The sequence below is a fragment of the Geotrypetes seraphini genome, chromosome 7, assembly GCF_902459505.1.
Source record: "Geotrypetes seraphini chromosome 7, aGeoSer1.1, whole genome shotgun sequence".
Taxonomy (NCBI): Eukaryota; Metazoa; Chordata; class Amphibia; order Gymnophiona; family Dermophiidae; genus Geotrypetes; species Geotrypetes seraphini.
Window position 1 is genome coordinate 114,630,262 of NC_047090.1, and position 12,311 is coordinate 114,642,572.

General features: G+C 43.1%; 1 protein-coding gene across 6 annotated transcripts in view; it reads right to left on the reverse strand.

Annotated features, from left to right (window-relative positions):
• The window catches only part of MAPKBP1 (mitogen-activated protein kinase binding protein 1), a 363,581-nt gene that overhangs the window by 63,510 nt on the left and 287,760 nt on the right, over positions 1 to 12,311 (reverse strand). For 5 of the 6 annotated variants that reach the window (XM_033951898.1, XM_033951899.1, XM_033951904.1 and 2 more), the window contains exons 24-26: positions 8,843 to 9,015; positions 4,308 to 4,453; positions 194 to 367 (exon numbers count right to left, since the gene is read on the reverse strand). In XM_033951898.1, coding sequence (XP_033807789.1) covers positions 194 to 367; positions 4,308 to 4,453; positions 8,843 to 9,015 — 493 coding nt within the window. The remainder of the gene's footprint in view (positions 1 to 193; positions 368 to 4,307; positions 4,454 to 8,842; positions 9,016 to 12,311) is intronic. The other variant, XM_033951901.1, reaches the window with a different exon arrangement.

Below are 12,311 nucleotides of genomic sequence, written 5' to 3' on the forward strand. Positions count from 1 at the left end.
GCTTTGTCACAAACACACACTTACAAACAGATACGGTTCACATAAAACAGTGATATATACACACACTAAGAGAAAACATAGACAGCACAGAGCTATGCAGAGGAGCTGGAAAGAACTGCTTGAGTGATACTCTGCAAGCTTCCTCTACTCAAGAGCTGCATCTCTGGTTATATTCCTTGGTTTGAAAGCCTACCTTGATCAGCATTGCTGGATAAAGTCTCAAAATGCTGCTTCAGAAACTTCTCCTGGTCAGGAGTGCGGGGAACTTCACTCCCTAACATACTGCTAAGGATTTCTTCTTCATACACCTCCTCCAAGTCCGAAGAGTTGCCATCCACACTCAGGGGCTCAGTGATTTCAGAATCTTCTTTTATTTATTTTAAGAGTGGGTAATAGCATGAGCAAATTTATGAGAGAAAAGATAAGAAAACATTGACAATTCATTTGAAACAACATCTGGGCATGCTCTATGCTACCATTTAACAGGCCACTTATCATTATTCATCAAATAAATAAATAAAAACATAATTACTCCCTTGCCAAGGTGGCACATTCACAATAGGCATAATTTCATCGAGTTGCATAAAAAAAAACCCAAGAACAATGATTCAGACAGTCATTCCTAATTTATAAAATAAAAGAAGAATGCTGCATAAAGTTTATTGTATCTGTTGAAAAGCTGAAGAGTCACCTGGCTATGCTCAGAATGCTATCAAAGGTAACTTAGGCAGAAGGGAGATGGGGCTTGCCCCAGGTAGTACCTATGAGGGAGTACAGAACAGGTTTCCTAAAAAACCATCCTCCCTCACAGCCCTGCTCCCGACATATACCAGATGTCAATCCCGGGGGAGGGGAGAAGTAGGGGCCTTTGGCTTGCATCCAAAATTCTGGACTGCCCCAAATTCCTGTGGTCTGAAGTTCTGTGCTGTTTTGGTGATGCTGAAATGGCAACACCAAAAAGTCCTACTTTGATATTCAGCCACTAAATGGGTAAACATAACTTTACAGCCAGCCCCCAGAATGCTCTAACCCCACCTATTTTTTAAATGGCTAACTTTGGTCATTTAGAAACAAAAAGCCAAAGTTATTTACATGTGGCTCAGATATTTATTAATTTTTTTTTCTTTATATACATTATCAGTTCACAAAAAGTATAACCTATAGTTGAAAAGAAAGAACAGATTAACCAGATAATCTCTTCCCAATACTCCCATTATTCCCCCTTTCTCTCCCTGAATTTTTTTTAAAAGCACTTGTAGTTGATGCCATTGCCAACCACACAAGTGATTTTAAATACCTTATATACTCAACTGTACACTGAGATTTTTGGGCAAAAAGAAGCCCAATTGAGATCTTAATTTATAGTCAAATCAGAAGAAATTTCTGTACTTCTCCCCTTCCCCCTGCAGTGACCAACATTTCTTACTGCTTCCTCCAGGGTGCTGCTGACACAGGAATGAAAGCAAGCTGGGCTGGTGTGGGGCTTTGAGAAACTGCAAATGTTCAAGGCCCAGAGTAGAGAATGACACTGGGACAAGTTTTTCCCCATCCCATCCCCGTGAGTTTTGTCACTGTTGCTGTGCCTGTCCCTGCCCCATTCCTGTAAGCTGTGCCTTAACCGCACAAGCTTCAGACACTTATGATTTTAAGTGTTTGAGGCTTGTGCAGATGAGGACAGAGCTTTTAGGAATGGGGCAGGGGCAGGGGCAGGGACAGGAAAAGAACTCGCCGGGATGGGAAAATGATTTCCCACAGGGACGGGTAAAAATTTGTTCCTGTGTCATTCTCTAGCCCAGAGAAAGCACCAGGAGGGAGTAATAAGAAATGCCAGTCACTGTGGGGGAGGGGGCATGTGGGGGAGGGAGAATGTGAGAAGTGGCAATAAAAGGGTGGAAACTTGGATTTCAGACAGATCATATAAATGGTAGGAAAAATTAGGAGGGGGGAAACATGAAGGAAATGCAAAATTCCTGTACAACACATTTGCTGAAGGTTTGGGAAGAGTGGCAGTCACTGTGGGCGGACAGGGTGCAGAGGGGCAAAAATACTGCATACCAAAGGGGGAAGGGGAAAGAAGGAAATACAAGAAAGGAAAGATTATACTTGAGTATTTTCCCTCCTCCCCTTTTTTGGGAGTGAAAATTTAACTCAGCTTATACTCTAGTATACCCGTATGTGATAAACCGGTCCCAAAGTGTTTTATAGGCTACCATGGGGTTTTTTTGACCACATAGAGTGACCTGAAGATTACAGAGTACATGAGCTTTTGAGATGACATTATTTTTGTTTAGATCACAGGTATCAAAGTTGGTCCTCGAGGGTCGCAATCCAGCTGAGTTTTCAGGATTTCTCCAATGAATATGCATGAGATCTATTAGCACACAATGAAAGCAGTGCATGCAAATAGATCTCATGCATATTCATTGGGAAAATCCTGAAAACCCGACTGGACTGCAGCCCTCGAGGACCGACTTTGACACCCCTGGTTTAGATTAATGATGATGCAGTCAAGTGTCCACCAACATCTGAACAGACCACAAATTCATACCCCAAAAAAAGATCACTTCACAGTTTTCAGATGGTAGTGATTTTACCACTAGTGGTCTAGATCAGTGTTCTTCAACCTTTTTACACATACGGACCAAAAGAAATAAAAGAATTATTTTGTGGACCGGCAACCTACTTGGACTGAAATTTAAAAAACCCCGCTTCCACCCCATCTCTGAGCTCGGTCCCCGCAAACCATCTGATCCCATCCGCAGAAGCCTCGGTTATGATTTTATATTGAATGTATTTTATTAAAGTATAAAAAGAAACAATATTCTGTACAATAATACAATAATACAAATAATACAGAGCAAGGATCAACAAACCCCTGTCTCCCCTCCCCTTCACATATATCCCCTCTACTATCAAGAAAACTGAATAAGTCAAATTATTACAGAATGCTACACAGAAATATCATGCTAACAGAATACCGCAGTCACACATGACAGGAATAGTGTTAGAGGAGGGCAACTGCCCCCTGGTCAGAGAGAGCCCTAAGTCAGCTGGAAGCTAAAGAAGCACTGCCTGGGCTTTGCAGTCCCCAGTTATGTCTAACACCAGCTCTAACAGGATATATATTTAAAATCTTATATATTCTAATCACAAAATAGAAATAAAATTATTTTTTTCTACCTTTTGTTGTCTCTGGTTTCTGCTTTCATCTTCTTTTAACTCTCTTCCTTCCAGCGTCTGCTCTCTCTTTCTCTTCAATCAAGTATCTGCCCCTTCCACCCAGTATCTGCCCCTTCCATCCACTGTCTGCCCTCTCCCCCTTCCATATGGTATCTGTCTTCTTTCTATGCCCCTCTCCCCTTTCAATCCAGCCTGTGCCCCCTCTCTCCTTTTTACATCATTCATTCCAGCTTCACTGCTTTCTTCATTTTTATCTCTCCTACACCAAATCTAGCATCTTTGTCCCTCTCTGCTTATTTCTCTGCTGACCCCTCTTCCCAGCATCAATCTCTCTACTTTCTTATTCCTGTATCTCCCCTTTCCCTCATCTGGTCTCTCCATTCTACCCCGACTCCTTCCCCTCCTCTAATCTCCCTGCCAGCTGTTTCCTTCCTTTTTTCCTTCTCCCTTCCCTCCTCCCCCTGTCCAGCAGTAACTCTCTTCCCTTTCCCTCCTCCCATCACAGCAGCATCTCTCCTTCTCCTTCCCTTCAGGTCCAGTAGCAGCTGTGCCTTTATTTTCCCTTGTCCAGCAGCTTCCCAGCCTCCTTTCCCTCCTAGCAGCAGCTCTCCTTCTCCCTCCCTCCAGGTCCAGTAGCAGCTGTGCCTTTATTTTCCCTTGTCCAGCAGCTTCCCAGCCTCCAACAGTGTCTTTATCCCTTCCCAGCAGCTCTCTGTACTTGCCAGCGCAGCGATTCACTAAGGCAGCCTTGGGCCTTTGATGGGTCGTGCCGCCTCTGAGGAAAGAGGAAGTTGCATCATCAGAGGTGGGCTGAACTCAGCAAAAGCCCTAAGGCTGCCGAAGTGAATCGCTGCATTGGCAAGTACCGAGAGCTGCTGGGAAGAGAGAAAGCCACTGTCAGAGGTTCCCCATGATCTCACTGGCCCTGCGCGGACCGGCAGGAAATTTCAGCTTGTTGATCTCGCTGGCCCTGTGCGGACCGGCAGGAATTTTCTGCGGACTGGCGGTTGAAGAACACTGGTCTAGATGAAACTTAAGCCAGTAATTGGAGGTAAGAGACTCAGTATGCAATTACTTAGCTCCAAAGCCATTTGGTAACATATAATATGCATATGGAGCTCTCTCACCTTCATTTGGATGTTCTGGGCTGGAAAGTCGGCTGCTGCTATAATCCACCGAGCAGGCACTGTCAGGGCTGTGCTTATCTGGGCAACTGTGACCATGGTAGTCCCGAGCCAATGTTCCATTTGATAGAGCCTTTACCTTGTATTCACTAAAAGGTAGAGAAATATATGGAATCACTCTTATGCTTGGATTGTACCCCCTCATCTTTAAAAGTAATTTCAGCAAGTGATATGAAAGTTCCTGAAAGGGAGGAACCCATCTTTTAATTCTAATTCCTTTGGCTAGAAATGTTGTAATACTTAATCAATGAACAAAGCTTATCTTAAAAAGTAATTTCAGTATTCTGTACATACAAAGTAACTAGTCAAATAATAAGGGAAATGTTTGGTAAAAGCTATAACCCCCCTCCCCCCAACAGTACTAAGATGCATTCTACCAGAATCTGCAATCTTAGTCTGTGGTTTGAATGTCAATGCAAGGATGATGATTCAAAAATATTTAAGTGGCCAGGAACAGCTCCTGGCCAGTAAAATATCATATCGGCACCTACCCGCGAATATTCAGCAAGAGATAACTAGCTATCTCCTGCAAAATACTGCATGACATAGCCAGCTAGCATGGATATTAAGCACTAAACCAGCTATGTTTAGTGTTTAAAATAGGCTGTATAAATAGCAGGTTTATCTTTAGCTGCTAAATGCTTAACTGGTCAGCGCTGAATACTGGCATAACCAGTTAAGTTTTTGTGGCCAAAATTGAAACTGGATATTCAATGCCAGTCACTAGAAATAGCCTGGTATTGAATATCCAGGCTTAACGCTGGCAGGAGATAGCAAAAGTGCTGCTTACCATTGGCCAAAGTGTTTAAATTTTGGATCATATCATAGAATTTAAAAAAAAAAATGTTTGCCAGCCTTAATGGGTGTTCTGCATATAGTAGGAATATCAGCCATAAAAAAACAATATTGTAGCCCCGGACAATTTCACTAAGGACTAGCGTTATATGCTGTAAGCTCCGGATAACTCTGCTCTTCATGTCCCCGACCCTGAAGAAAATTCTGAAACGCGTCGGTGGGGAATGAAGCAGACCCGGTTCTAAAGCTAAGTCACTTTACTGCACAGAATACTCTAAAATGTTTGCTTTTAGAAACTTTATAAACTATAAATTATAAAATATAAATCATAGCACGTAAATAAATTCACATTAGTTTGAAAATATCACATAATACAATGTTCCAGTGAGGATGTGCTACCACACTATTTCCTGGTGTGGCATTCTGAGGAGCATAGGTGATTAGAACATGTGATTTGTGGAGTATAGTGGTGTATTGGTATTCATCGTATGACATCTGAAAACGAGGCACTTTGAGAGCCGCATTGATGTACTTGAGATCTAGGATCGGCCTCCAATCCTTGGAGCCTTTCTTCAGCATGACAAAGTATATGGAGTATCTGCTGGAGCTCAAGTCTGCATCTGGCACCCTATGCAATCTGTTTAGGGTCACCTGGACATGGTTGGCCCTTTCCGGCCAGCCCGCTGGGGAGTCCACGAATCAGGCAGAGAGGGGACGGGCGAACTCCAACTTGTAGCCATCCCTGATAACCTCTAGTGCCCACTGGTTTGACATGATAGCTTCCCATGCCTCCGATCTTGCCTGGAGGGGCTGGAGACTTGGCGTCATTGGAATTTCTTGGGCTGCTCTCCCGGATGCAGGGTGGCGCCTTGGGACTTTCTAGTCCCAGAGAACCTCTGTCGTGGGCTCTGAAAGGATCTCTGGGAAGAGGATCCAGAGGAGAAAAGGCATGAACGATGTGAGCCTCGAAAGGACCCAGGGGTTTCCCTTTCATAGCCCATGGCCTGCTGTCCGGAAGTGATTTCGGATGGCGGTCCTGAACAGTACTACTCCATATATGAATCCCCCACTATTCAGTTGTTAATATCCACAGGCTGATATTGATATAGTGAATATTTTGAATGCTGAATAATTACTTGGGGGGTTTGTTCTTTTATACCCTATTCCTTCAGATCTATTTTAGTTATATTTTTAGCTCATATTTATATTATTGACTCAAATTTAAACTGTTAAGAGGAAAAAAGCCTCAGAATCTTGAACCATTTACCAAATCAGGATACTCAACGTGATTACTCATTCTGCTTCTCATAGTCATAGGCAAAAAAACCCCTGTGTTAAATTATACTTCTTTTTTTCTGAATAGTGGGGGATTAATATACGGAGTAGCTGTGCTTTGGACTACTAGGTCAGACATCTATTGGGTCCTGGACACTAGCCATGAGATCATCCAACCCCTGGCTGAATAGCATATTGCCCCTGAAAGGAAGCCTGCTGAGTGTGGCTTTGGATGTGGAGTCCCCAGCCCAATGTCTTATCTACAAGATCTGACAGGCAGACACAGAATAAGCAGAGGACCTTGTCTACTACCCTAAGCAGGTCATACAAAGCATCAGCCACATAGTCCACCCTCTCCAGCAACAGCTGGGATGGAGGCTCCGATGACACTCCTCCTGAGTCACACAATTTAGAATGACAAGCTTGAGCATCAAAAGGAGGCTGTCTCAGCAGCCTTAACCACCAGCATCCAGCCTGTGATCTTGATGATCCTTGTGTAACAATCCTTCCTCACTGGGTATGGATGTGTTGTTTGTCACCTGAGCCACCAAAGAGTCCCACTTTAGGCAAAGAAAACATCTTCTCGAACTCCTGGTTCATAGGATATAACTTGGACATTGCTTTTGCCACCTTAAGAATTCAGGACTTTCATATCTGGATGCCATGGAAAGACGGTAGGCTTTGAGCAGATCCCACTCAACAGGGAACACTGGGTAGAAGGCTGAGGAAGATCAATTTTTAGCTTCTTCAGAGACTCAATAAGGAGGTCCACAAGGGCAGCAGACTTGAACAGTCTGCAAACAGATGGGTCCTCGCCCTGGTTCACTTCACTCAGAACTGCATCATCCTTAACTGAGGTTTCACTGGAAAAAAGGCAAAATGTCCAGATCATCATCCTCAGTAACCCTATCTAACCAACTGTCAAGAGTCTGGGGGAAATGCAGGTCTTCTTAGCGGAACAGAGGTGGGACCATGGGAGGGTTGACAAGCTAGTCAGACTCCAGCTGACTCAGAAGGCATGCTAGCGCCACCAACATAGGCTTGTCAGAGAAAGTTTACAAAGTCAGGTGTAAAGGGCATAGAGGACCGAGAACCCTCTTCAAGAGGAGGGTTAGAGCACTTTCTTTTCAATTTGGTGCCATCAGTGCCCTTACTAGACACTGACACTACAGTCTGGGACTCCAAGAGACTAAAATCATCTCTTAACTATCCCAACAATCTCTTGGCAGCCTTAATGAGATAGTCAAGGGTGCACTTCTGATGCCCAACCGAAGCAAACGTCACATGAATTCATGAGATTGGAGCTTGAGGACTCCATGCTTGATGGTTAGAATTGAAAACAAGGCTTTTAAAGGAAGCTTGAGAACTTAGAATACAAATCGGGACAAATCAAAGATGGCCACCACCAGGATTTCCTGCTGAAAAAACAGCTGTAACTCCAATGGAGGATAGCCAAAGCCAGCAATTTTAGGATTTTTGGGGTGGGGGAATAAGGCTATATCAAATAAAACCTTCAAAAAACAACAAATTCTTGACCCCCTCTCCCCAAACTGCCCTGTGACAGCCCTACTCACGGATCAGACGCTGAAAAAGAAGTGTTGCAGCCTGCCTCAGCTCCTCTAAGGTTAGCTGGAAACCAGAGAAGATCTCTGTCACCAGGAAAGCTGCCTCTTCTGAATCTTCAGTTGCCAGGTGAGTAACTGACTGACTGAGCCTCAATTCCCAGAACCAGAATCCAAACACTGCAAGGAGGGGAGAGGAAAATGCAGCCAACACCGTGTGCGCTCCAAAGAAACACAATTGGTGTCTGAACAGCCTGCACTAGCAACTCCTGATCAAGTCAAGAAGTAAGCAAACAGTAGGGGGAACCCCTAGCTTCACAGATCAAGCAGGCTGGCTGAGCATGTCCCTGCAGGATCACCTGTAGGCTGCAGACTCAAGTCTGCTCCCCTCACGCAGCTGTACTTGAACATGAAGTTCCATGAAAAGATGCAAAAAACTTGCAGAAAATAAAAAAATAAAATCTGAGTTGCAGATATGCCTCAGGAATATAGCAGCTGTTTTAATCCTGTCAGAATTTCCATCTGCAGATGGTGTGAGAGAGAATTCTCCTGTGGTCTATGTTGGTGGCTATAGGTCTCCCTTATCTTCCTATAATTTAGCATCTGCTTACAAAAGCCAGACCTAAGCAGCAAGAAGAAAACCAGGAAAACCCTAATCCTCCTACTTGTCCTGTTTGTTTGATTAGATTGTAAGCTCTACTGAGCAGGGACTGTCTCTTGAATGTTTTAATGTACTGTACAGTGCTACGTAAGTCTAGAAGCACTATAGAAATGATAAGTAAAAGTAGTAGAAGAAAATTCAGATATACATGGAATTTCCCATTAGACCATGCCACAAGATTTTACCTGCCCATGTCCGTTGCCAAATCTTCTGTATGCTCGGAGAAGATGATACAGTCCTCATTCTCTGGGGTCTCCAATTCCTGGTTGAACACGCCCTCCTCACAGGATACCATTCGGATTACCTGGGGCCGCATATATGGCCGGCTGTCAGGAGGAGCTGCACAGTCTTTAGCCTGCTACAGTAAGAAAATAAAAGGTGTTAATGACAAAAATGTAAGTAACTTCTATGACAAGATCTAATAGGCAGAACTTACAAGCTATGTTTTTTGCACTGGAAATATTTTCAGCATTTCAATGACTGAATAGAAGAAATAACTCTAGTGACAGAAGTTTATTGCCCTGAGGATCCTGATGTAAGTGCAGTTTTGCTGGATATTAAGTTATCGGTGAGAGAATTAGTTGTGCGAGGGGATTGCGGGGGAGGGGTTAAACAAGCAGGACCTGTGTTAGCTGATTGCTGCAAATATAAGGAAAAATCACAATTACCCTATATCCTTGAATATAAATCCATTCATATATAAACCAAAATAAAAATTTCCCCCCAAAGAGGTAGGTGGGTATGTGTGTATAGGGGGGGGGAATGTTCACTTGAATATAAACCAGCATGCCTCCTCTTCCACGCTTTCCTTCCCTCTCTCCCCCTTGTGATGTCCCTCTTCCTCCACTGCTGCCACTGTCCTCGCCCCCCTCCCTAAATTGAGACAGCTCCCACTTATTCATATTTCTTATCCCACACCCGAATAGACACAGCTCCCACTTTATTCCTTCTTCCTCCCACCACAACCAATGAACCCACCCTCCTGGTTCCACTGGTAGCTTCCCTCCCAGGCCTACAGTACTGCCCTAGTAGTCTAGTGGCATGTTTGGGCAGAAGCAAGCTCCACTCACTCTTGCCGATGCTGTCTTCCTAGTAAAAATGGCTATTGTGACTTCCAGTGATAAGTCTCATGAAATTGCTGCTGGAGGTTGCTGCAGCCATTTTGGAACTGAAGTGGCACAAGGGAATCACACTTTCAGAGTTTTTTTTGTATTTGTTTTTACCGAATTTTTCCCCAAGGAGGAAGATAAGAAAAGTGACAATTTACGAGGGGTGTTCAATAATTTATCTGCCTGAGTATGACCGAAAGTAGCAAGCATGTTGAAACAAGTCTGTGCATGTTATGACATGTCACAAGGTTACTCATTCACAGTTGCAGCACAATGTGAGTCTAACATTCCAAGAGACAGGATGTCAGGAAAGACCTCATGTAAATCAAGTAAGAAACTGCTAGATTTGGAGCACTGTTCAGTGATAAAATTTCTCACAAAAGAAGGGAAAAAGCCAAAGGAGATCCATGAACACATGACTGCAGCTTATGGTGTGTGTCTGCTCCATCTTCTTACAAAGTAAAATTTTGGAGCAAGCAGTTTAAGTGGGGTAGAGAGTCCATTGAAGATGAAATGTGAAAGAAAGCCGAGGATTTTATTTCGTCAGACAGACAAATTAAGATTTCCTGAATAGCTGAAGAAATAGCCTGTTGGCAGGTACACTTTGGAAATTAATTCATGAAAAGTTGGACATGTCCAAGGTTAGTACAAGATGGGTTCCAAGAATGGTGATGCCATGTCAGAAATCCAGTGCTGTCAGGAGCAGGGCCGCCATCAGAAATTTCTGGGCCCCTTACTGAGCAATCCTATTGGGCCCCCCACGCACCCCTTCCCCCCCCCCCCCGACACCCCCCCTTCTTCCATGGGCCGAATACACACATACTTTTCTGCTAATGCTCCACCTAAGCAAGTCCCTTAAAATCTTCTCACGTCCATTGGGCGATTTGGCATAGAGGAGATATTCATAAAAAGAACGTCCGTCAAGATCTTTACTCATAGACTGTGCCATTTGCTTTAAATCATCTTCCATCATTAATCCAAATTGCACAATTCTTTCACTGTCTTTGTCCTGAATGGCATCTGGTCACATTGCTGGATCCTTCCAGTCAACAAATTTATGAGCAGGCGTGGAGAACGCATTTTTAAACAAATGTAGTTTATCCTTGTACTCCTTATGTAATTTTAATCATCTATGGATATGTTTGTATGTTTATTGTTCAAATGGTTTTATTTATTTCCCCAAATTTATTTTTGTTATACGCATTGAAAATATTTGATATTGCGTTTAAATCAAAATCTCAATAAACTTGAAACGAGTGCCCGTGAGATTGTGGGAGGGTTAAATACTCAAAACTTAGAAGAATAACAATTTACTTAAAGTTTTTGCTACACCAGCTTTCTGGTATCTTTACATACAGTGGCGTACGTAGCATATGTAACACCCAGGGCCCATCATTTTTTGGCACCCCCCCATCTCTAAGAAAAACATGATTTTTAGTAACAAACCACACGTCACACATGAGTACCTAGGAAAAGGCAGCATCTTACATATTGCAGTGAGCAGTACATCAATACACCCATTGCAAAACTAAACAAGCCAGACCAGCACAGATCAATCCTACACCGTCAATCCTAACAGAAAACCATGTCTTTCGAACACACAGAACACAGAAAACACCTTCGCCTAGTATGGAATATATCATCACAAACTAACCCCTCACTCTTTTACAAAACTGTAGTGTGGATTTTAGCCACAGTGGTAACACCCCTGACGCTCATAGAATTCTGAGCATCAGAGCTGCTACCACCACGGCTGGCTCTAAAAAATGCTCCACAGTTTTGTAAAAGGGGGGATAAAATAGAAATACACAGTTTCAACGCTCTAGCTCAGGGGTGCCCAAACTTTTTGAGCTTGTGAGCTACTTTAAAATGACCAAGTCAAAATGATCTACCAACAATAAAATTAAAAAACACAAAGCACAATATACTCTGAGAAAATGTTAATTATCATTCCTATTCTGGGTTTTTTTCAAAGAGGTCAAGGCACATGACTCTATGCATTGTCACCTCAGTAACAACCATACAAAAATAGACAAATATACCATCCATCCTTTTTATTAAACCACAATAGCAATTTTTAGCGCAGGGAGCTGCGCTGAATGCCCAGCGCTGCTCTTGATGCTCATAGGCTCCCTGCGCTAAAAACCACTATTTCGGTTTAGTAAAAGGGGACCATATTGTAAAATATAGACAGCAGATATAAATTCAGAACTGTGCATAGTAAGTGAAGGGAAGTTTTCATCTCTGGGAATTTACCCAGTTAACTATTAAGTTATTTGGGCAAATTCCTTTGAAAACTGTGGTAATACTGCCTCCACTTTGCTAAATTTAAAATAAAATCATTTTTCCTACCTTGTCTGGTGATTTCATGAGTCTCTGGTTGCACTTTCTTCTTCTGACTGTGCATCCAATATTTCTTCCCTTCTTTCAGCCTGTATGCTTCCTCTCCTCCACACCTCATTCCCTCCCCCAACTTTTTCTTCCTCTCTTCATGCCCCCTTTCTTTTTTTCTGTTTCTCTTCTTTCCTTCTGTTTCCCTGCCTGC